Raw genomic sequence first — 27,373 nt, 5'->3', positions numbered from 1 at the left:
CCAGAAGCCCGGTCTGCAATACGCATGCGCAGCATTACGCATAACGCGTAAGCATTATATCGAGAATTTATCGAACTGTTGTTATCGTTTTATCGAGGAAAATTATATTGTGATAATTATCGTTATCGTTTTATTGTCCAATGCACTCGCGACTAGAGCGAGAGAGCAAACGCTATAGGGAAGCCGGCTGCTGCTCTGCTGTCAGAAGACTTCACGAAATCAGCAATGACACCAAAGAAGTGTGTTTTTGGTTTTCAGGGCAAGACAACCCTGTACAGCTTCCCAAAGAACCCAGCGTTAATGGGACAGTGGATGGAGTTCGTTTTTTCGGAGCAGAAATGGAGTTATGCAAGTCTTTTTGTTTGTTCTCTACATTTCGGTGACGATGGTTTATAAACAGTAAATCGCATACAATAGTCCAAAAACCAAATGATGTCCTCATAAACCATGAGTAAACACACAAATGTTGTAAAACTCAACTCAGCGAACATGACAAGCCGCTGAGCATAAGTTACAGTACATACCATTGAGAGGTCCTGCTGTAGTCGTCGTTGCTGCTTCTCCTGTTCAATTTCAGCCTCTCGATCTGATTCTGGATCATATACAGTATGTATGGCTAAATCGGATTGATCTCAGTGGTTTATTTAAGATAAGGTTTTTTTTTCTCCACGATTAAGGATGTCAGAGCTTTCAGACGCTCTCAACGTAATAGCTGAGCGTGCTCGTCATTCTTTAGCTCCGCCCACACGGTATGCCTCCAGCTCGTTTTTTTCCGGAAAGACTCGGTACAGCGTATCTTTCTTTTATAAATATAATAAAATGAAAGACTTTTTTGAGATATGAAGGATGCAATACTACTCTATAGTTACTCAAGATTGACATGAGATTGACTGAAACTGAAACTGAGGGATCATTGCTAGCTTCTCCGAAATTGCCTGCCCTACCTTTAATTTCTGACCCTGATCTATCATCACATTCTTGAGTTATCACATAATAGCACATCAGTTCCAAACAGACTGTCTAATGAATTCACAAATAATTTAAATATAACAAGTGATTAATTTATTTTTCATCACCAAAAGTTTGCAGTCTTTCATGCTCACCAAGGCTCACTTTATTGTACAGTAAAATATTGTGAAATTGCAATATTGTAATCAATCTCTATTGTAATATAGGCGTATTTTAAAACGTAATTTATTCCTGTGATAAAAAGCTGAATTTTCATATAAAAACTATCGAGCAGTTCAAACACGTCTTACTTAATACATCTAAACAGAACCCTTGTTAGGAAATGACATTTCTCTCAGCAATCTCTTCATTCGTGTGATTATCGCAGAAGTGTAGCGGTGGGAAATTAGGGCAGGAACGGGATGAGAGAGAGAGAGAGAGAGAGAGAGAGAGAGAGAGAGAGAGAGAGAGAGAGAGAGAGAGACTGCTGGCATTCAACGCTCTTGATTATTGGCGTTTAAGCGAATGGTTTACGGCATATAGGTCTGAGCTGGCCAGAGTGAATGGATCCTGAAGACGTTAAGAGCCGTCTGTATGGGCGCCTAGCAACAGAAGGGGGAAATGGATGTTGTCATGGTAGCCCAGTTAGCCTTGGGGAGTCACATGACTGCTTTTTTCTCCCCAGGCTTCCCATGATTCCCACAAAGGGGGGTCCTGGTTCAAAGGGCCAGGGCAGCCAGGACCACATTACATCATCCATCAGGAATGACCAGCACCCCCCAGAAAAAAAAAAAAAAAAACACAAAGCCAGACCCATATCTCTCTCCTTCTATCTTGCAATCACACGTTTATGGAAACCAAACAAACAATAGCGGCTTTCTTGCTCCAGATAGCTTCCAAAATCAAGGTAAATTGTGAGTCTAATAAAAAACAGGTTTGTTTCTATCAGACTCCTGTGTTCTAGGAGCTTTCAAGAAGACCGTCAAACCAATTCTTCCGACACCAGATATCATTTAACTAGTGGGTGCAGGACACTATAGTTCATTTATGTTAGTAAGGATAGCAAAATAAAGTAAACTGTGACATTATACCCAAAAAATTCTTCATAGTGGACTACCAGTAAAATTGATAAACATTTGGGACCAATATGATTTAGACACTTTGACCTGACCGTGTTTGGCTTAAGTGTTTTTTTCTTTAATCGCTAATGTGACCTTTTACAACACAGACTGAACAAAATGAAGCATTGCTTGGTCATTAGCTAAATTGGTATTATCTAATTGTGTGCTTACATTTAACAGCTGACGGCTGATTGGTTGATTGTAATCCATTACCTTTCTATCAGTTATCTGACATTATCAAGATTAATTTGTTCAAAGTTTAAAGACTCCATTTGTCCATTGTTTATTTATAAAGAAACACGACAATGCATAAAAGGCTCCGTTACCTTGTATCTTACAGTCCTTGACAAAAGTCTTGTCGCTTGTGTACAAATTGACCTAAAGTGCCGCTGAAATATATTTCTAATCAAGATTTTTTTACAAGAAATGGCTCATTTTAATCCCACCAGCTTTTGTGATAATGTTTCAGTGAAAAACTAAACTTTCAAAAAGTATTCTAATATTCACAGCTTGGTAAAGCCCATTGAGTCAATTTTTGCAAAGACATAAGTGTTGTCACCTTGTCATATGAGCTTCCCCTGTGACTAATAATGGATCAATTAGGTCTCAAGTGTGTATAAAAAGAACCCCAGTACGCTAGACCTTCACATCAACTGCAACTAGACCTCTGCAAGCATGCCTAAGATTCACCCAGAGACTAAAGTTTTGATTATCATGAGGCTGAAGACCAGATCCACTGCTGATGTGACAGACACCTTCAATGTGTCTCAGCGTCAAGTACAGAGGATAAAAAAAAAGATTTGAAGAGACTGGAGACGTTTTTGACAAGCCCAGGTCAGGCAGACCCAGCAAGACAACTGCTCAAGAGGACCTTTGTTGGCTTGAAAATCCAAGGCCAGCCCATTTTCCACTGCAGCAGAGCTCCACAAGACCTGGTCACCTGAAGTCCCTGTGTCAACCAGAACAGTTTGTCGGATTCTGTCTCGAAATGGCCTCCATGGTCGAATCAGTGCCCAGAAGCCAGCACTAAACAAAAGACAAGTGAAAAACCGTGTGGCATTTGCCATGGCCCACAGCCTGCTAAAAGGATGGACGCTGGAAAAGTGGCAGAAGGTGGATTTTTTAGATGAATCTTCTGTTGAATTACACCACAGTCGCCGCAAATATTGCAGGAGACCTACTGGAGCCAGAATGGATCCGAGATTCACCCAGAAAACAGTGAAGTTTGGTGGCGGAAAAATCATGGTCTGGGGTTACATCCAGTATGGGGGTGTGCGAGAGATCTGCAGGGTGGAAGGCAACATCAATAGTCTAAAATACCAAGAAATCTTAGCTACCTCTTATATTCACAACCATAAAAGAGGCCAAATTCTGCAGCAGGACGGTGCTCCATCGCATACTTCCATCTCCACATCAAAGTTCCTCAAGGCGAAGAAGATCAAGATGCTCCAGGATTGGCCAGCCTAGTCACCAGACATGAACATCATTGAGCATATGTGGGGTAGGATGAAAGAGGACGCATGGAAGACGAAACCAAAAAATATTGATGAACTCTGGGAGGCATGCAAGACTGCTTTCTTAGCTATTCCTGATGACTTCATCAATAAATTGTATGAATCCTTGCCAAACCGCATGGATGCAGTCCTTCAAGCTCATGGAAGTCATACAAGATATTAAATTTGGATCTCACAGCACCACAACTTAATTTGCTGACATATTTTTGTATTTGCAGTAAATTTGTTCAATTTCTGTATAGGCGACAAAACTTTTGTCTTGCCAAAATTTGACCTTTCTGTCTTGATTAAATGATAAATATTTTTTCTGTGAAAATTATTTATTTCAGTGCATTAAACATCATTTGGGAGGGTTTTAGCTTTTCATATGAGCTATTTCTAACACCAATTAATGAATTAAAAGTCAGGTTAATATCAGGTATTTCTAGAAAATAGATAAGCGACAAGACTTTTGTCAGAGACTGTACACTATCGCCCCGCAGAAGCTGTTTTTGTAAAAATAGGCTAACGATTGCGTCATAACCAACACGACTCTGTCGCACAGTTGAGAAATTACCGTATAGACCTGAGGAGACGCTCGCAGGCAATCTTTTACTGTCTATGAGACAGTCGGGGGGACGTGGAGACATAGAGTCTGATAAAGTCAAGGGAGAAGAATGGGGAGAAGCCCATAGTGAGCCAAAAGCAACGGGAGAAAATATTTAAACAACGTGATTCAGATTTCACTTTCCACAACTACTAGAAGACATACAGCTGTCCGACAGGAGGCTCACGTCACATCTACGTCGTCAAGCTCAGTCTGAGCCTGCGCAGTTCGCTCAGCCATCAGGAAATGAGTGCTCCTTTACTGACCTAAATTTCCGCCGTTGAAGTCTTTGGGATAGCTCTGTCCATTTATTTTAATGTCTATGGTTGAATCTCACTCAAGATGCCCAAAACGAATCAATAAAGAGAGGAGTAGAAGTGAAATTTGTAATTACTTTGCTTATAAAACTGATGAAGAACCATCAAAGCCAAGAAGCATCAGTCACTATTCTGACTTTAAGACTTCTTAAGAGATCGACAGGTCAGTGAATCATCAAACCATCTCATTTAGACATTTATTTTCTGATCAACGCACATACATAGCCTAACATAAGATTGAATATCAAAATCTCCAGCTTTCGTTTCAACCAATGACATTCAGATCTCAAAATATTTGCATGCGTACTATTGCAATATTTACATTCGCTTTAGAAACAAACGGCTGTGTTTATGTGAATACTCACTAAAGACGGACATTTTTACATAATTCTGTTTATTTGACTGTTAAGGAAAGTTTGTAATGTGTGAGCTCTAAGTTACAGGCGCGTGTGTGTCGTTGTTTTTTGCTAATAAGCAATTTTGCTAATTTTGAGAGATTTTTGCTGAAATTATTTCTCACAAGAAAGTTTTCAAATGACTGATTTGATGTGATAAGCGTTGCTGATTAATTTGCTAATAAACATTTGTGGTAATTTCCCACTATATAAACTCAAAACTTGCATAATTGTACTCATTCGCATGCGCTAATATCAGACCGTGTGGTATCGATTTAATATCGGTATTAGATTGTGGTACTGTACCGAAGCCAAAATTGTGGTATCAAGCCATCCCTAGTCAGTAGGTAATATATTATGCTAGAATAAAGATATTTCTAGTGTAAAAAATATTTCTATTTCAAATGAATTGTTTTGAACATTTTAATCATGAAAAGAAACTAAAACAAAATGTATCAAGGCTTCAAAAATTCAGCTTTGCCAGCATATGAATAAATATTATTAATATCTATTAATATAATAATATAAAATATTTATTTTAATTAATAATAATACGTCACAAAATTAATGTTTTTACTGTTGAGCATAAGAGACTTCTTTCAAAAACGTATCTGGTTGAGCATAAGAGACTTCTTTCAAAAACGTAGCATACACCAAACATTTAAACAGTAGTTTATATATACTAAAATGAATATTACCAATTTAATATGCATGTATGTGTGTGTACACACACACTTACATTCATATGGTCATGTTTGGCAAGTTAAATATGAAAGAAGACAGCAGTGAAGAGTGGAGAACAGACAGAAGGGAAGGATACGATCTGTCCCTGGAAACAGCACTGTTCCTCTTATAACTTCCCCAAAGATACATCCTACAGACCACATGTCCACTACACACACACACACACACACACATATACATATATGCAACATACTATCAGACACTCGACTCAACATACCACATAAAATGACACTCATACTATATCATTTAATATAATAACTCAGCTGATTCCAGTGGAGTTTGTTGTTGTAGGCTAACTAGGATACATGCGTTCACAAAGCTGGGTGCAATGCATTCTCCAATAGCCTATTCAGTGATGAATAATTTCAAAGCTGCCATTCACTTTTGCCAAAAGAAGGTATTTTACAAGTCACATTTTGGAACAGTCTTTCTTACGAAGCTTTGAAATGCTATCTAGGCAAGCGGCTCAACAGATTTACAAAGAGCACTGACTGAGACAATATTTAAAAGATTATCCCTCAATGACTCATTTCAATCAAAATCTCACTTCATTTATGAACTCACTCAGGTTCAGTGAGATAATGCAATCTTTCATATTCATGCATTAAATATTCAAATTTATTATTAAACAAGGACATTAGAGCTGTCTACGTTATGACGTATTACGTTATCTAAAAGAGGTTAGCAGAATGTGATACAGGAATGTGTCCAAGAATTATGCTTTTTTATATTTTAAATGTTCTTTAGTGTTGCTGTTGAAGCATGAAAAAAGGTCTGCAAAGTTACAAAGCACAAAGTCCTTTAAGCCTAAGTGAAATACACAAAGAAACAGGACAGGTTGAGTTGGGTTAGTAATGTGTTGAAACTTGCTGTTATAGTAAGGGGCGACATAAAACGCTCAAATTAAAGCATAGAGTCAAATCGGTTGACCAATCCCAACACACTGGTCTATCTAGCCAATCAGAGTACAATGCGCTTTTCGTAAGTAGGGCTTCAAGAGACAGGAACCAAACTGAGGTGTGTTTCCCAAAAGCATCATTGGCCAAAAAAAAAAATATTGTTGGTTTAACTTAAAAAGTAAGTAACCTGGTTGCCATTGAAATAAACTAATTTAGTTGATACAATGAAGGAAATTGGTTTAATAAATATAAACTCAAAATAGTATTGTATCTGAACCACATACAAAATTCGATAAATCATGAAAAAGCACAATTTTGTATGTTTCACTGCTTCATCACAAATAAAACACACAATTACCCAAAATGCTTACAACATATTTTAATAATATTTGAATAAAGGTAGTCGATTCTCAAAAATGTTCATTGTATTAACTCAAATGTTTTAATTTCAATTAACTCAATTTTAAGGCAAATAGGTAAATTATTTTTTAAATTATTTTTTAATATTGTATGGTCGCAAGTTCTGATGATTGATGTTGCTAACAACATACCTTGCTTCCATATTTGGGTCCAGGAAAGAGAGGCAATGTTATAATATAAAATATGTGAAAAATAATGGCCTGGTTTCACAGACAGGGCTTAGCCTAAGTTCAGGCCTTAGTTCAATATTTTAGTACCTTTTATAAATGTGCCTTAGGAAAAAAATACTGGTGTGCATCTTAAGACAAATCAATGGCACTGGCATATTTTAAGATTTGTCAGTCCAAGTGGCTTTCAGTTAAAACAGCTCAAACATGCATTTTAGTCTGGGACTAGTTTAAGCATTGTCTGTTAAACCAGGGGAATGTGTTTTTTGAACATTTTAGCATAATAAGCAAACCTATTCTGGACCCTGAAAATAAAATCAAGACTTTGAAAAAGGGCATATTAGATCCCCTTTAGATGCAAACAAAATGAAAATGCTAAATACTTTAACTAAAAAGAGCTTTAGTCCTGGTTCCACAAACAGAGCTTAGATTAAGCCAGGGTTAGGTCTTAGTTCAATTACAACATTTAAATAGCTTTTATAAACGTGCCTTAGAAACAAGCATTACTGTTGTGCATCTTAAGACACACACAAATTAGGTATATAAGTGTTAACTGCTTTCAGTTAAAACAGTTCAAACATACATTTTAGTCTGGGACTAGCTTAAGCCTGGTCTGTGAAATCGGGAGTTTCTGTAGTATTTCAGGCTTTGGGAAAGTAGACCGTGTAGATGTTGACTAGGTAAGAGGTATTGATGAGACAGCACAGCAAAGAAGCTCATTCAGGCATGTGTTAATGAGTTTTTCAAAAGACCCAAATAAGCTGAGCTTGGTCTACAGGATCGATACTTTAATTGCAGCTTAGAGAGCAGAAAACAAGGACTGTTGCTGGAGAAATCCAAAACACCGGCAGAAATAAATGAATAGCTCACCCCAATAAGTGACTGAAGAGGAAGACTGTATCATTTCACTAGATTCACTCACTGTCTAATTGCCAATTAAGCAATAACCACTTCCCATTAAGGGAAGAATAACTATCGTGTTAAAGAGAGGTGTGAGGCCTTCACATCAGACTCAACGACACATCCAACAATAATCCACAACGTCCTAATGAAAAGAACTTCAACATTTATCTGGGATTTAAAGGAATGTGAGTAGGTGCAAGAGTCACAAAGTGGGAAAAAAAGATTTCTACAGAATTTGGATATTTTACCATGTTGAAAAAAACAGCATATGCTGGTTAGGTATATTTTGAAGCAGCTGGTTTATGCTGGTCCTCTTCAGCTCAGGACCAGCTTAAACCAGCTCATGATCAACTAAGGACTAGCATAAACCAGCTGCCATGCTTCAAAACATACCTAACCAGCATATGCAGGCTTTTTTTTTCAACAGGGAAGCTACACCAAAAATCTGAAAACCTGAGCAAAACCTGCAGGATAGGAGGACTACAGCCTTAGTTGATTAGTTATGCCTGAACAGATGAACACTGGTCAGGTCGAGTCTCATGTGGACCACAAAATCATATATTTATACAGAATTATTTTACTTGATAAAACTGATGTTTTTCACCAATAATTAATGCTAATATCTCATTGGCTAGTCAAATCAAGCCAGTTTGCACCTATTCATGAAGGATACAATCCCTGCCGGGGAATAGGATTTTGTGGCGCACCATTTCTCCCATGATGCAACCAACTGACCAAATATCCACTGCAGGCACACAGTAGCAGGAAAGAGAGTGAAGGAAAGAACAAGAGAGGTTAGCATTAGAAAAAAACAGTCATCATTGATGGAGAGAGGAAGACCTACGTGAGCTGTATCACTCTCGCTAATTATATCTGCTGCACAAGTAATTAGACAAACGATTATTCCACAACTGCTCAGATCAAAGTTGGAGTTGGGGACAGACCTCAGGGAGGACCGTTTGTGGCAGGAAATCCATAGCCTGAACTCTCTCTTATCCCCTCAAACTCTAAATATACACACTAATATACACACTAGTGTATTAATGAGTTTTCATGCAGTGGAGAATCTGTTAGTATTTTAGTAAATTAACTGCAGGTTAGCAAGAAATGTCAATACTGAAGTAACTTTCCCAACCTCAAAATTAATCACCAGTAATATTAAAGGACTTTTCACACTGAGTCCAAAATTCATGTCCGAAATGTTTGCACGTAAAAAAAAAAAAAAACGACCTCATGTTGTGTCAATCACGTTTACACACTGTCTCCGAAGCTTTCGTCCGTCATTAAAAAAAAATTGGATCATTTTTCATCCGTACCAAACATTTCAAGAGATGTTTTGGACTCTGTGTGCAAAACCTTTACTTTCACCCAACTGGTATGCTTATTTTAACACATATTTTGCAGCATCAATAATAGTACATAAATACATAAAAAGTCTTCATGGAAAGTTTGCATTTATGAGTTGGCAAGTCGTAATTACGACATCAGGAGCGTTCACTTTTTGGACTATATCATTATATATTCTATCATAATTTGTACATACAACTTATTTTTAATGTAAATATACATTTTCATTCATTTAAACAAAATTACCTTCAATTCAGACGTTGCATCCAGTATATTTTCTTACTTACACGCTCCCAACTCAGAAACTCTATGCTTTATGCTGCGTTCACACCGCACGCGAATGACGCGAATAAATCGCGCTATTCGCGCGAAGTTGGACGCGTGAACAATTTGAATCCATTCGCTTCATTCGTGCGTGAAATTCGCTTCATTCGCGTGTGACATTCACTACACAACAGACGCGAATTCGCGTCATGGGAGGGGGTTCTGCCAGGCAGCGGCAGTCGGCAGAAAGACTATCCGAGTTAAGGCTGCTCTCACCGGGGTTGATGAGCGCTGAGCTCCGGTGATCGCCTGGGTCTCACACCTCCGAAAACACCAATTCAAATTTTCAAATAGGAGCTCTCTTAATAAATAAATCACATATTTGAGCTTAAAACAACTACATTCTCGTCTGAAAAACTATTAAAAGTACATTTTGTGACACAACACAGTAGTATTTTTAAATTACTCTGGCCTCGGGGTTTCCCATCCGTCACTTCACCACGTGACAGCAGTAACCAGGCTCCTCATTGGTTAACGCGGCGCGAATATCCGCCAAAGTTCAGATTTTTCAACTTGAGCGATTCGCGCGAATCACGCGTTCAAAAAGCTCAATTCGCGTGATCGTTGCCGCGTCATTCGCGCGAATCGCACCATTCGAGTCGCCTCATTCGCGCGAATCGCGCCGCAGAATGCCTATTCGTGTCTCTGCATTGACTTAACATGTAAATCACTCGAGCAAATCGCGTCATTCGCGTGCGGTGTGAACGCAGCATTAAGAAAGTTCAGAGTTTCCCACTTGTAATTATGACTTTGTGGTTACGTTCATGTTTGTTCATTCAAAAAACAAAACAACCATATTTACTTTCAAAATTAAATCTTTTTTAAATACACAATGTAATGAGGTCATGTGACCACAATATTGCATACAGCCTTCACACACTTACTAAAACACTAAAACTGTTGGCAGACATGGACTAAAAGTCACAATACTCCAATTCTATCACACCCAAGATTCTAGTGTTATTTGAAAGTGTTGCAGCTCTGTGATCGGTTTACCGTTCTCCTTGTAGCCCATGCCCAGAATGACCTCCGGGGCCCTGTAGTACCGCGTCACCACGTAGGGCGTCATCATAAAGCTAGTTCCCGCGGTTCTCGCCAACCCAAAGTCCAAGATCTTCAGCGTACAGTCGGATTTCACCACAATATTGCTAGGTTTCAGATCCTTAAAGGGGAATACGTGTCATGGTGAGGTGACGACAATATTTTCATTAGGAGTTTAGATTTGATTTATTCACAGCAAAAAAAAAAACAGTGTGAAATTAACACTCATCAGAGTTTATTTGACTCCACACTTGTTAAAAGTGTGAAGTCAAAATAACCTATGTGTTAAAAGAACTTTGAAGCAGTGTTAAAGTTAATGAGATAATTAAATGATTGAGTGGTGATTGACAATTAATGATGAACTCCTGCTATTAACAAGCAGATTCACTGAAGGGCTCAAAGTTTCACTTTGACTTTTTTTTTTTTTTACTTTTTTCCTGGCTGCTTTAACTTATATTTTGATTTTGGCATAATCATCATCTAATTAACTGAAATCATTCTCAGCTAAATCTCATCTCTGATTTTATTTGTCACAACATATCCAACAACACCTGGTTTCGATACATGGTCTTAGACACAATCTAATATGAAAAATTATAACTAAATCAAATACTGACAGTGATGCCAGTAACGCGTTACATAGTAACGCGTTACTCTAATCTGACTACTTTTTTCCAGTAACGAGTAATCTAACGCGTTACTATTTCCAAACCAGTAATCAGATTAAAGTTACTTATCCAAGTCACTGTGAGTTACTATTTTAGTCATTTTCCTGAGTAGGCTAAAAACCGACAGTTTATCAACATTCTCAGCCCGAGTTCGGCTGGAGCCTGTTTTTTATTTATTTATTTATTTTATTTTTTTACATTGTTGCAGCCATTAAAATAGTTCAGTTTTGTTTTTAATGTCAAAGTAGTTATTTTTCGTTTCGTTTCTTTATTGACCTAATTTAGAAAAATGTTCAGAGCAATTTTTTGTTTGTTAAATTAAAGTTTATATAGGCAAGACAATTCAAGAGTTGGATTGAGAGACTAGGCTATTAAACATGCGGTTAACTCACTGGGTCGTCACATAAAAAAATTAAAACTTTAATTTAACAAACAAAAAATTGCTCTAAACATTTTTCTAAATGAACTTAATAAAGAAACGAAACGAAATATAACTACTTTGACATTAAAAACTAGACTAAAGGCTAGTTATTATACCACCACAAAGGCATTTTTGACGAGCTGAGGCAGGCTGATAGATTAGCCTACTGCTCGCAACGGCGCTCAAAAAAATGAAACGGGCTACACAATTTAAAGAAAAAAAAAGTCTTACAGCCAACCTTACACTTCAGCAAAATTAATATAAATCCGATCTTCAATTCCCGCGGTATATGCTCATTTAACGGAGTTCACATCAAAGCAAAAGATTCCAGCATTTTATTCAGCAGCTCATTTCAAATTCAAAGTTCGCAATATGAGAGAGAGAGAGCGACCTAAGCACTGGTAAGATCATTTAGTCTCATTAATTTATATTGAAGATGATTGTGTTTTGTGTGACTTATTTTAAAGTTTCATTTACGGCCATTTGCGTTGGCTTGCTTTATTCATTTGCAGCGATGCTGCAGTAGCACCGTCATATCTATCTGACTACAACATAACACGCTCACACATTTATTTTTTAATTATTTGCCAGGAGTAAAATTTACACTTGTGGTTTAAACAACCAGATATATTTACATTTGTCCGGTTTCGTCTGAAATGCTTTCATACAGAGTGATCGGAATTAAATACGTCTCGAAAGACTCTCGGAAGGCATTTAGGCCTACTCCTGGTCATTTCGCAATCAGATAGATACCTGGTCAGAGAAAACGAATGAAGGAACCAGTTGTAAAAAGGCCATAACTCTAGCAGCTGCACTGAAGAAACGGACTCTTTAACCCTGCGCGAGCCATATCTTGACAGTGGCCCAAGCTATCATGGTCTCATGTTGTTTCCACCAGCACATCTTATTGTTCATTTTAATTATTAAAATAAATATAAAACGAAGGAGAAGCCTAAAAAAAGGGGCGTAAAAAAGTTGGGGCCGTCAGGCTCGGGCATAAATGCAATAAAGTGTGTTGCCAAAAACGGTTGTCATTTCTATTTTGAGGCGGCAGGGGTGTTGTCGGCAACTGCTGAATGTAACTAATAAAGTAACTTGTAATCTAACTTAGTTACTTTTAAAATCAAGTAATCTGTAAAGTAACTAAGTTACTTTTTAAAGGAGTAATCAGTAATCAGATTACTTTTTCAAAGTAACTGTGGCAACACTGAATACTGATCACCATAATGGTGACTTAAAAGGTGACTCTTCCCTTCAGTGATTCAGTGTTCACCACTAATGGCCAATAATTACTCAATTAATCACTTAATTATCTATAACTTTAACACTGTGTCAGTGTTACTTTTAACACTCCTAAATGTGGATTTAAATAAACCCTAAGAAGTGTTAATTTACACAGGTTTTTGCTGTGTTATTTAAATTGATCCTGGGGTGTGTATCCATGTCTCTCACCCTGTGAATGATGCCGGCTGAGTGCAGGTGTTTGATTCCACACAACATCTGGTACAGCAGGTAGGACATCCTCTCATGGTCCAGCTCCATCTGAATCACCTGGCAAAGGTTTGCGTCCATCAGCTCCATGACCAGGTAACTGGTGAAGTGAGAAAATGTGAATTTTATAGGCCGAACAACAGCAACAGTGACTAGCATTGATTCTGTCATATTTCATTGGCATGGCTTCTTAATGTACAAAAGAGACTGCTGCGGGTCGATGTGGATCTTTACGAGCTTTTATGCAGAGAAAATACTCGTCGGTTGATGACAGTCAGCAAGTTGGTGAATGGAATACAAACAGTATAACTGTATTCTGCGGAGTGCTTAAAAGCCATGGCTGGACATTTATGGATTAAAAATCACATTTGCGATTTTTTTGGTTTCAAAACAGACTTTACCCTCAATTACTCATGTGAAGTTGCACTATATATACTGTACATGTTTCTTAATGAAATTTTTGTTATATTATTATTTTAAATGTACTTAATGATAATTATTCTCAGTACTAAAATGTATTCAAATTTAAAACTATATATATGACCACAATCTAAACAAAACATCTGAAGCTACTTTGTTGATTTCTAATAATCTAATCTGCATGAACTCATGCCCCATCCATCCTAACACTCAAATCATCCGGCTTTGACATTTCATACTCAACATATTGATCCTGCTCTAGATTAGTCCACACAGCGTGTAGAATGAATTACGGCATGGGCGGCACTATATTCAAGCATCGGGACCAACCAGAGAGCGAGAGCACAAATGACTGCAGGTGATGGATCACCCTCACACTGCAACATCACAGCAGTTGTACTGGGACCCTGCATGAGCTCAAACATCACGGGCATGCTGTAATTAACCTCAAATATCATTAATCACCCTGCCCGACTATACATTGTTTTTCAGCTAATGTTTTTACAATTATTGCATGTACTTTCATTATTAATAATGTTTATTCAAATGCAAACACGTTCAACAATAAAACTCCCCAGAAAAATGGCTTCGATGTGACTCATCCAATCAGATTTCAGAGCCAGAAGCAGAATTGGTTTCATAATTATTGTTGAAACATTAGCTGTTAATATCCAGATTTTAAGAGTGATTAATAAAATGTAGATAAAATTAAAATATTTTTTATAATTTATGATCATTCTTTTAGAGCTGCAGTACAGCCAACATGAATTCTCTAAATCATTTCATAAATCAATCATCAAAGGAAAAGCAAATCAGTTTCCTGTTTTTACTGTAAAGGTGCTTTGAAACAATCTATATTGTATAAAGCGCTATTTAACTAAAGGTGACTTGACTATAATCAGATGACTTCATGTCTGTAAAATCCACAAACATTACTTACACATCTTGGAATTCCTCTAAAGACTTCTGTGGTGTGAAGACGTTTAATAAGCTGATGATCTGGAGAAGACAAGAACAGATTTAATTAATTATTAAGTTATAATGCAATTATACTCAATTGTCTAAAAGACAGCATACATACACACACACACACACACACACACATACATATATATATATATATATATATATATATATATATATATATATATATATATATATATATATATATACAGTCTTGTTCAAAATAATAGCAGTACAATGTGACTAACCAGAATAATCAAGGTTTTTAGTTTATTTTTTATTGCTACGTGGCAAACAAGTTACCAGTAGGTTCAGTAGATTGTCAGAAAACAAACAAGACCCAGCATTCATGATATGCACGCTCTTAAGGCTGTGCAATTGGGCAATTAGTTGAAAGGGGTGTGTTCAAAAAAATAGCAGTGTCTACCTTTGACTGTACAAACTCAAAACTATTTTGTACAAACATTTTTTTTCTTCTGGGATTTAGCAATCCTGTGAATCACTAAACTAATATTTAGTTGTATGACCACAGTTTTTTAAAACTGCTTGACATCTGTGTGGCATGGAGTCAACCAACTTGTGGCACCTCTCAGCTGTTATTCCACTCCATGATTCTTTAACAACATTCCACAATTCATTCACATTTCTTGGTTTTGCTTCAGAAACAGTATTTTTGATATCACCCCACAAGTTCTCAATTGGATTAAGGTCTGGAGATTGGGCTGGCCACTCCATAACATTAATTTTGTTGGTTTGGAACCAAGACTTTGCCCGTTTACTAGTGTGTTTTGGGTCATTGTCTTGTTGAAACAACCATTTCAAGGGCATGTCCTCTTCAGCATAGGGCAACATGACCTCTTCAAGTATTTTAACATATGCAAACTGATCCATGATCCCTGGTATGCGATAAATAGGCCCAACACCATAGTAGGAGAAACATGCCCATATCATGATGCTTGCACCTCCATGCTTCACTGTCTTCACTGTGTACTGTGGCTTGAATTCAGAGTTTGGGGGTCGTCTCACAAACTGCCTGTGGCCCTTGGACCCAAAAAGAACAATTTTACTCTCATCAGTCCACAAAATGTTCCTCCATTTCTCTTTAGGCCAGTTGATGTGTTCTTTGGCAAATTGTAACCTCTTCTGCACATGCCTTTTTTTTAACAGAGGGACTTTGCGGGGGATTCTTGAAAATAGATTAGCTTCACACAGACGTCTTCTAACTGTCACAGTACTTACAGGTAACTCCAGACTGTCTTTGATCATCCTGGAGGTGATTATTGGCTGAGCCTTTGCCATTCTGGTTATTCTTCTATCCATTTTGATGGTTGTCTTCCGTTTTCTTCTACGTCTCTCTGGCTTTGCTCTCCATTTTAAGGCATTGGAGATCATTTTAGCTGAACAGCCTATCATTTTTTTGCACCTCTTTATAGGTTTTCCCCTCTCTAATCAACTTTTTAATCAAAGTACGCTGTTCTTCTGAACAATGTCTTGAACGACCCATTTTCCTCAGCTTTCAAATGCATGTTCAACAAGTGTTGGCTTCATCCTTAAATAGGGGCCACCTGATTCACACCTGTTTCTTCACAAAATTGATGACCTCAGTGATTGAATGCCACACTGCTATTTTTTTTAACACACCCCATTCAACTAATTGCCCAATTGCACAGCCTTAAGAGCGTGCATATCATGAATGCTGGGTCTCATTTGTTTTCTGACAATCTACTGAACCTACTGGTAACTTGTTTGCCACGTAGCAATAAAAAAATATACCAAAAACCTTGATTATTCTGGTTAGTCACATTGTACTGCTATTATTTTGAACAATACTGTATATATATATATATATATATATATATATATATATATATATATATATATATACATAAATACATACATACATACATACATACATACATATATATATATATATATAATCACACACACACAAATATTATGTAAACAAAAAATTTTATGTTAAATGCGATAAATCGATTTGACAGCACTAATCATATATATATATATATATATATATATATATATATATATATATATATATATATACAACAAATGCTCCATTGAATTAATTATAAAAGGAATAGTTCACAAAAAAATATTTATATAGTATAGTAACAGTATATAGTCCTATAACTGTACGAAAATATATAAATAAATTGTATTACATTTAGTTTCACAGGTAAATAACAGTACAAAGGTTTCTAATGACACAAAGGTGAGTAAATAAAATGTCAGTACTGTAATTTATTTGTGAACTTATAATTTTAACTACTGATTTATAATATTGTGCAAGAAAACTTTGCCTAGTAATTTTTTTTTGATAAGAGGCTGAGAGATTCGTAAAATCATGTTCAACAGTCAGTAAAAGTTGAGGATGATAGAAAAAGCATATTTGTATTTCTGTCACGTACCAGCTGTCCTTTATAACCCAGGTCTCAGAAGGAGAGACGCGAGAGAGAGTGAGAGAAAGAGAGGGAGAGTGGAGGACGAGATCTGGCAGCAGCATCTCTTTAGTTGCCAAAAAAAGTGTTTCCTCTGTCTCTTAACACTTATCATCCAATGCCACCAATCTCCATCATTCTCTCTTACAAAAGGCTCATTCTCCAGGGTCAATATTCTCTAATAACTTCAAAAAACACCCTGAGATGTTTTAACTGGTTTAGCCCATTTTTTTGTCTCACAGGAAACAATTTTCAGCAATATTTGCCATCCAATGCATTGGACTACGGGTGAGATATTGAGCTCTGGCACTTACGTTTTTGTGATTGACACATTTCATAAGCACCAGCTCCCTGTATGCTCTCTTGGCGTGAGTCTGGTTCTGAAAGGGTCTGCTGAGTTTCTTAATGGCCACATTTCTGTCCAGGACGGCGTCATATCCAGCACTGTAAGAGAAAGAAAGCAATATTAATGTGTGGAAAACAATAGGTGCGTCCAAATGTGCGTACTTATGCTAGTTTACTTTTTAGTATAAATAGAGTGAGAAGTGTTCACATGACAATTCAAAATAAAACAAAGTACACTTTAAATACCGCGTGCACTTAATTAACCGGAAAAAAACAATTGTGAAATGTTGGACATGTCATGCCTCAACTGTCGCAGGTTTAAAGCATCAGACTACGATGGTGAATAAGTGCATAAGCCTATAGTGTCATTTGGGACACAACTAATGAGTTATTGAAAATAATGGAATTCATTTAAATGTTTAATCTATTCAGAGTGGAATTCAACACAATTTACTATCTTACAACTGGCCTAAAAGCAATATAAAAATGCAAAATGCTTTTTTAATTTTTATTATCTATAATAAGAAAGGGTATGAAATGCAACTAGATTTGGAATGCAGAAAGTTTAATGTGTTAAGTAATGTTAAGTGTTAAGGTTTGGTTCTGTGTAAATTAAATGGTCAGCACACGTCTTATTTTCAGTTTAGTTGAATAGAATAGAATGCCAATCACAAATGAGTATGCAAATAAGTGCAAGAATGAAGACCAATCACAAATCTGTGAGTAAATATTACAATGACATCATCAGTTATATTTTGAATGTACAGAACACTGAACATTCTATTTATGTGAGTTACCCCTTAATTACATTAATGTTTTGTCAATCATCATAACATATTCGGGTCTTTAGTGACCCTGATCTATAATGACGGGAAGGCTCTCTAACTGCAGCAATACTCTATTGAAAAAAAAAAAAAACATGAAAACGTGTGTGTGGATTCAATTGGAAAGCACTACAGAAAACAAGGTGGCCAACGGCTCATTCTGATATAACACATTAGTGTTCTCTGATATTAATTGTATTCAAAAACTTAATCCTAAAATGTAATTAAATGATTCATAATTTAATTTCTTGAACAAAATTGTCTCTTCATTTAACAAGTAAACCTGGAGGCCAAAAGGAGACACTAAATTATATAATAAATTAGCTTACAAAAAAAAAGCATTAATAAAACAGTGGGTGTCCGTCTCGGTTGGTTCCTGTCTTCACTCTGAGAATTATGGAAAATTAAAAAAACAGACAGCCACAAAGTTCCAGCCTGCCACCTTGGCGTTGTATGATAGCATGATGGGAATGTGCCATGACATGCGTAAACTGTAAGAGTGTTTTTGTGATTGTCAGTGGTTATGATTAATGTGAAAAATCTTTAGGTGAGTGTGTGTGTATATATATATATATATATATATATATATATATATATATATATATACACACACACACTCACCTAAAGGATTATTAGGAACACCTGTTCAATTTCTCATTAATGCAATTATCTAATCAACCAATCACATGGCAGTTGCTTCAATGCATTTAGGGGTGTGGTCCTGGTCAAGACAATCTCCTGAACTCCAAACTGAATGTCAGAATGGGAAAGAAAGGTGATTTAAGCAATTTTGAGTGTGGTATGGTTGTTGGTGCCAAACGGGCCTGTTTGAGTATTTCGCAATCTGCTCAGTTACTGGGACTTTCATGCACAACCATTTAGGGTTTACAGAAAGAATGGTGTGAAAAGGGAAAAAACATCCAGTATGCAGCAGTCCTTTTTGGCGAAAATGCCTTGTTGGTGCTAGAGGTCAGAGGAGAATGGGCCGACTAATTCAAGCTGATAGAAGAGCAACTTTGACTGAAATAACCACTCGTGGAGCATGGAGCCCCCATTTCGCAACTTACAGGAGTTAAAGGATCTGTGGCTAACACCTTGGTGCCAGATACCACAGCAGCACACCTTCAGGGGTCTAGTGGAGTGAGTCCATGCCTCGACGGGTCAGGGCTGTTTTGGCAGCAAAAGGGGGACCGCCACAATATTAGGAAGCTGGTCATAATGTTATGCCCGATCGGTATGTGTGTGTGTATATATATATATATATATATATATATATATATATATATATATATATATATATATATATATATATATATATATATATATATATAATGCAGCAGAAAAAGCACTCTATTTTTTACGACTACACCAGGTACAGGGAGTGCTAGCAGAAGCCATCATGTTCTGAAAGCTACTGAGGTTTATGACTAAATGCTTCATCCCACAAGGCTACACTGGAAAAAGTCTGTTCTTTAACCATGTTGACATGTGCTGGTAAAGGTTAAAGCGTCATTGTTAAAAAAGACATAAAAATGAAGACTAATATGACTCACATAGGACCAGAAAATGCAGCAGTCATTGAAAAATGATTTCCTCCTTTCCCACGAAGCCACAGACAGAAAATGCAACTGAAAAGTTGAAAGTGTGCTATGTTCCCAATAAAACCTATTAAAAAGCCTTATTGGTTAAATAAAATGTGTGATGTGGACTTGCTCAAGAGTGCCCTCTTTTCGGCTAGAATCTTTTTTAAAACCTCCACTATGATTCAACATTCAAAGCCGCATGTTTACATCTGAATGATAGTGTGAATTTGTGTGAACACAGGCCCATATGGATCTTTGATTCACCTATGGATCATTTGAATGGACAGTCAGAGCTGTGGGGAATGTTATACAGCAGATGGTCAAAGCAGAAGGGGGTGAGGTACATCAAAACAGGTTTTCTATGAGGGGTGAGGAGAAAACCCTACAGTACACACCAGGGTTATAGTTAAATAAAACTAAAACTAACAAATTATAATAAAAGCCCTAGTAAAAAACGAAAAACTACAATAATATCCCCCAATGAAACTAAAATAACACTGAAAAAGTCTTACACATACACCCACAATGAAAGAGAATCTACAGAATGAGTTAAAATCACAAAATCAATTCCAAATACTATGAATATGGTAACATTAGCATTATTTTAGTCCACAAAACAATGTTTAGAAAACTAAACCATATGAATTTAGGTAGGCAATATATTCTCTGGGTGACAGCATGAAAGTTTCTAAAGCACTTTTTTGGAACGGATGGCTGATGTGTCCATGGTAACGGCAGTTTCAGAGAATTTTATTTATTTTTTTTGGCTAATGGTGGCCATAGATACCCATTTGTGTCAAAGATGATGTCATGGCTGTCTCTCTAGGTGGTTAATGCATTGCAGTATTGCTCTTCGAAAGCCCTGCCCACAGGCAGCTGTCACAAACCAGACACCATTTTAACTACTTTAACACCACATTTTAAGCTACAGCATAAGAAATAAAAAAGACCTGACATAACCACAGACACCGTATCACACTAGTCAAATCTAAAGGAATAGTTTGTCTAAAAAATATTCTCTCATCATTTACAAAAGTATTATAATATTTCTTCTAAGGAACACAGCATTTTTTTTTGTTGGTGTTTTGTCAAAACTGAGGGCCGTATCATACAACCGGTGCAATGTGACGGCAGGCACCACGCTTATTTATTGCTTGTTTTAGCCGACGCAGTTATTTTCATGACCATCATTTTTACATATTTATATGTTTTCCCCATGTGAAAATCATTTGATGCCTTAAAATAACTCTACCCTTGTAATGTAAAAATGTAACTCTACACCCTTGCCTCATTTAGCATACGCACAGTTATTAATATGCAAATTAACCCCACCTCCACTCAATAACACCAGCTCGGACTACCTGATCCACTCGGTCAACTTTAAAAATACTTGAAATATTGGTTTAATTCAGCCATATGTGTTTGAACCAGAAACTGATTCAGAAGAAGACGGGGGAGAGTAAATTATAGCTCTAAGTCGATGTATCCGAATGATAATGTGTTACATCGCTCTACAATGCCGAACACATAATGTAATTGATATGATAAGCCTTTGGCTTGACTATGTTATCAAACAGCTGATAATGTGTTGCTAATGTTACACAAACCATGTTCCCGTTCACCATCTCAGAGTCAAACAGCTACCTTCTAGAAATCAGCATCCTTAAACACTTTAAACATCATTGAAAGCCAAGTAATTCATCGTCATAAGCTCTACTCCACCTGTTGATGTGATTGGATACATGTTTGTGACGGCAGGAAACAGGCCGTACAGTTTGGTTCACTGTAGTTTTAAGGGGAAAATACTCAGCAATGGTGTTGAATGATGAATTTGCGCATGGTTTGTCTTAAAGCATAATAAAAACAACATTAATTAAAAATATATATATATTTTCACCACATGGGGTCTTTAAGACCTTCCAGCATTTTTGAAACACTAAAAATCATCTTTTATTCAATTAAGTACATTAAAGACCATTTTTAATCACTATATTCAAAGCACAAAACACCTCAAGCCCCAAACCGAAGAAGTGGAAAAGACGAAGCCACTGACAGCCATAGTGGAGTTTCGTGACAGCCTGGTGAAATTAAACACGGCCTAGTGTAATTAACTTGACACTAAGTTCATCACTGTGTTCAGCCTTTCTGCCAGCTGCTCAAGACAACTGTCCTAGCTCAATATTTTTCTTTCATAATCATAAATGTCTTTGTGCATGAGATTGTTCTCGTCATACTGTATATGCAAGACATGTAAATAAAGGCATTTTTATAAGAGAAGGTGTATAATAATCAGAAATTAGTACTACCATAGTGCTCACTGCATATTATTAATACATTAATACACTGTTCAAATATTTGGAGTCGGTATGATTTTTTTAATTTTCATTTCAATAGTTAAAATAACTATTTTCTATTTGAATATATTTCAAAATGTAATTTATTCCTGTGATGGCAAGGCTGAATTTTCTCCAATCTTCAGTCTCATGATTTTTCAGAAATCATTCTGATATGCTGATTTTGTTCTCAAGAAACATTTCTTCTTATTATCAATGTTGAAAACAGTTGTGCAGCTGTGATGCATTATTTCCCAGCATACTTTAATGAATAGAAAAGCATTTATTTGATATAGAAATCTTATGACCCCAGACTTTTGAGTAGTACATGCATAAAACTAATGCAATATACTTATGCAGTTGTTTCATTTACAATATGAATAAAGACCCTCACTTTTCCACTTGATTTCCTGAATGATTAATATCCCAACGGCTCTGTGACAGATCTTGTACAGTAACGAGGACTAAAGCTACCGTCAGTGAAACACAAAAATGTGGAAAAAACATTGCTTTCTTCCATTATTTGGGCCCAAAAATCCCCATAGAGTCTGACAGCATCTTTTTTGATTGTTGAGAAATTGCCTTTGTATTGCATAATGCTTCATATAATTCAAAACAAAGTGCGATACATTTGCTTTTGTTCATAATGTCGTTGAGCATGCTGTTTGTTTGTCTAGATGTATTTACTTATACATTTACTTTCTTAGCGCACACCTTTTTATCCAAAATGTAATATAGGAGAGAGTCCTGCAAGCCGCTCATTTTCTGTAGGCATACATAGTCAGGAAATTGGTGTGTGTGTGTGTGTGTGTGTGTGTGTGTGTGTGTGTGTGTGTGTGTGTGTGTGTGTGTGTGTGTGTGTGTGTGTGTGTGTGTGTGTGTGTGTGTGTGTGTGTGTGTGTGTGTGTGTGTGTGTGTGTGTGTGTGTGTGTGTGTGTGTGTGATATGATAAATTATTAGCGAGCAAACCTTTAGGAGCAGGAGCAGCAGCAGCAGCACGATGCCAGATGCTCATAGCTCTATTACTCTGAGGAAAGCAGCACTGCGTCATCTAAATATTCAGCATGTAGCTTTCCAACATGCACAGCGAATGATATGATGGATCCGTTTAATAACTCCGCAGATCCAGCTAGCTAAACTATGCCGTGAGAATGTTCATGATAACTTTGCGACAACCTAACCGGCGTACTTAATCATTTGATAAATGTTTGGTTTGTTTAATGAAAATAAATACATACACTACTTTAAAATAAGTTTTTTAATGCTCAACATGGCTGCATTTATTTGATCAATATTGTGAAATATATTACAATTTAAAATAACTATGTTCTATTTTTATCCATTTTCTTATGTAATTTTTTCCTGTGAGGACAAAGCTGAATTTTCATTATCATTACTCCTCTTTAGTGTCAGAAATCATTCTAATATGCTGATTTGCAGCTCGGTTATCATAAACTGTTTTCGACATTGAATAAGAAATGTTTCTTGAGGACACAGCATATTAGAATGAAAATTCAGCCATGTCATCACATGAATACTGTATATTACATTTGAAAATATATTAAAAATAGAAACAATTATTTTAAATTGTAATAATATTTCACAGTATTACTGTTTTTACTAATGAATGAAACCTTGGTGAGCAGAAATGATTATTCTAAACGTTTAATAGAAGTAATTATATTCTAAAATCAAAATGGCACACTGCAAAAAAGTTGCAAATAAAGCTAAGGATTTTTACAAGAACATACTATTTGTCTTTTGAAATACTTCAGAATTCATAATTCAGTGTGTTACAGATTGTTTGTGAAAATTACAAGCAATTTTGGTTACACTTTATTTTAAAGGGGGGGTGAAATGCTGTTTCATGCATACTGATCTTTTTACACTGTTAAAGACATGGAATCCCATACTAAACATGGACAAAGTTTCAAAAGTTAAGGTGGACGTTTGATGGGAGTATTTCTTTGTCAAAAATACTACTTCCGGTTAGTCATAAGTTTCGGCAAGTTTTTTGAGATCATGCGTCCCCTTTGACGTTAATGGGGGCGGAATTTCCTTGTATGGGCCTTACGGACAATTCTACCGGAAGCGTGTGAGAGAGAGAGAGGGAGAGAGAGAGAGGGAGAGAGCGAAAGCAACAGGCTATGCCCATCAAAGCGCCCGTAGGCTGCGCTGCACAGGTAATGTGCACAATTAACAATGACATCAAAAAGTGCGTTTTTGGTTGCCAGACCAAGACAGTCCTGCACAGATTCCCCCAAAACCCCGCGGTAAGGCAACAGTGGATGTAATTTGCTTTTCCGGATCAGCAACTGAGTTGCGCGAATGTTTATATCTGTTCGCTGCATTTCGGTGCCGACTGTTTCATAAACAAGGCCCAGCTCGACACAGGATTTTCCAATAGCCTAATGCTGAAGGATGAAGCAGTCCCAACGTTAGAACCGCGGGCGGTGAGTTAGACTGCTTCAATTGTCTGTGTCTATGCTCATCAAGTAGCCCAAACATGATCACGTATAGTTACTATATATATTACTATATATAGAAATTGATCAATGGAGCATGCGATGTGTAGTGCGTGTACATTTGTTTAGCTGGCCACTATATGTGTAACTTTATGTTTGTGTGTTGTAAAAGCACTCAACAATACACAAAGAGGGGGGAAATATGTTGAACTAAATAAGCACGCTTCTTCATTCAAATGCGCTACTATTCCGTGTCTTTCTATGTAAACACTAACTTAACCTGTCTACACAAACCACGCGTAAACACACAAACACACGTGCACAACTGCACTTCCCACATGTACACCTTCAAAGACAAAAATACGACGATATAATTCAAGTATAAATATGTAAATAACACAAGCCGCTAAGCATATTATATAGTTAGTGTATAACTTGTACCACATAGAGACGTCCTGCTCTAGTCGTTTTTGCTGCTGCTCCTGTTCAACTGCAGCCTCTGGGTCTGATTCCGGATCATAGATGTATGGCTGTATCTGATTAAAAGCCATATTTTTATTTTGAATAAAGTTTTTTCCCCGCTGTTAGGGATGACACAGCTTTACGACGCACTCGACGCACTCAACACAATAGCAGCGCGCTGCTGCACACGTCATTATTTAGCTCCGCTCACACGACACGCCCCCACCCGCTCGGCTTTTTTCGGAAAGACTCGGAACAGCGCATCTTTCTTATATAATTATAAAAAAAATAAAGACTTTTCGGAGAAATGTAGGATGCAATGCTACTCTATAGGTACTCAAGATTGACATGACACTGACTGAAACTGAGTGTTTCACCCCCCCTTTAAGGTGATGAAGTTACATTGTACTTAAAGGCACACTATGTATTTTTTCGCCGCTAGCGGGCGCCTATTCAAATCAAAGGCGTAGTTTGATGACGCCGAGATTGAGCGTGGAATCTTGGGATTGGTTTTCTTTACCTCACAGCCGGTGGAAAAGAATCGGGATAGGACGGTTATGCGGTTTATTAACGTTACTGTAGTATGAAGCAGAGCAGGACAGAGTGTTGTGGAGCTGAGCAAGGCCGCTGGAGCGACTGCTAATGAGAGACGAGCGTAATCATATTAATAAATGCTGGACGGAATGTCATACAATACATTTTAAAAACGTTGTAGGACAGAGAAAAAGCTATATTACAGTACAATAATTACTTTTGTGTCTATAAATGTCTCCAAACAGTTGCTCCCTTGTCTAATAAAGCACATCATATCTTAAAGCGCCCTTGGTGTTTTCATGGTTTCTACAAAATAAACCGAAAATCGAGGGTAACACGGGTATGATGTCATTAATAGGCGACGCACGGACACGGTCTGTGTTCTGGTTAAAATTGCGTATCTCTCTGGATTTAAACATTCTTGAAAACATTTGGAATATAGTCAACTAAAAATATATAACACTGTTCAAGTATTTTTTGGATGAAAATTCGACATATTGTGCCGTTAAATAAGTAATGAGTAATATTTATTAACTGTTTAATTAAATGTACCTTTAGATGTTACGGTTAGGGTTTGGTTTAGGGTCAGTTACTTGTAATTATGCATAATTTGCTGTTATTACTATAGTAGCTACACTGTAAAATTGTGTTGGTTTAACTTAAAAAAGTAAGTAACCTAGTTGTCTTAATATTTATAGTTTATTGAAATTAAAAATATGACTTGATCCAATTAAGGAAATTGGTTTAATAAATATAAACTCAAAATATTATTGTATCTAAACCACATTAAAAAATTGATAAATTATGTGTCACTGCGTCATCTCAATTAAAACACACACAATTAACCAAAATGCTTACAAAATCTTAATATCATTATTAATAATATTTGAATAAAGGTTGTCCATTCTCAACAATGATCATTGTATTAACTCAACTTTTTAATTTCAATGAACTCAAAATGTTAAGGCAACCATGGTAACTTATTTTTTAAATAATTTTTTACAGTGTACATGTAGTAACAATAACTACGTCACCCTTAAATAAAGTGTTTTATTTTTTTGTTTTTAAATAAAAAAATAAAAATAAATAAATAAATAAAGTGTTACTGCAATTTCTGAGCGAATGACGTATGAATCATCACAATTTACTTATTGTCGTTGTATGTAAACCGGCTGTCATCGTAAATTGCCAGATATTTGCGCAGATTGCTACACTGTAAAAATTATTTAGAAAAAAAGTTACCTGGTTTCCTTAAAATTTTGAGTTCATTGAAATTAAATTTTTTATTTCAATGTTAATACAATGAACATTTTTTGAGATTCGACAACCTTTATTAAAATATTATTAAAAGTATATTTTTAAATATTATTAAAATACTTATTTTGTAAGCATATTGGGTAATTGTGAGTGTGTTTTATTTTTGAAGATGCAGTGAAACATGCCAAACAGTGCTATTTTCATGATTTATCACATTTGTTAAGTGGTTCAGATACAATAATATTTTGAGTTTCTATTTATTTAACAAATTTCCTTCATTGTATCAACTCAAATTTTCTATTTCAATAAACTAAAATTTTTAAGACAACCGGGTTACTTACTTTTTTAAGTTAAACCAACCATTTTTTCAAACATTCAAACAAAACAGTAAACTAGCATTTAAAACATTGCATAGCAATGTA

The 27,373-nt window shown here is 36.4% G+C and overlaps 1 protein-coding gene across 9 annotated transcripts in view; it reads right to left on the bottom strand.

Annotated features, from left to right (window-relative positions):
- Positions 1–27,373, bottom strand: part of mapk10 (mitogen-activated protein kinase 10) — a 91,653-nt gene that overhangs the window by 21,831 nt on the left and 42,449 nt on the right. For 7 of the 9 annotated variants that reach the window (XM_067424638.1, XM_067424634.1, XM_067424637.1 and 4 more), the window contains 5 exons: positions 17,463–17,592; positions 14,667–14,725; positions 13,268–13,406; positions 10,682–10,847; positions 8,688–8,759 (listed from right to left, as the gene is read on the bottom strand). In XM_067424638.1, the coding sequence (XP_067280739.1) occupies positions 8,688–8,759; positions 10,682–10,847; positions 13,268–13,406; positions 14,667–14,725; positions 17,463–17,592 (566 nt within the window). Of the gene's footprint in view, positions 1–5,701; positions 5,774–8,687; positions 8,760–10,681; positions 10,848–13,267; positions 13,407–14,666; positions 14,726–17,462; positions 17,593–27,373 lie in introns of all 9 variants that reach the window. The other 2 variants (XM_067424635.1, XM_067424633.1) reach the window with 1 other exon arrangement.

Source organism: Pseudorasbora parva, chromosome 18 (assembly GCF_024679245.1).
Source record: "Pseudorasbora parva isolate DD20220531a chromosome 18, ASM2467924v1, whole genome shotgun sequence".
Taxonomy (NCBI): domain Eukaryota; kingdom Metazoa; phylum Chordata; class Actinopteri; order Cypriniformes; family Gobionidae; genus Pseudorasbora; species Pseudorasbora parva.
This window is presented reverse-complemented; position numbering and strand designations above follow the sequence as displayed.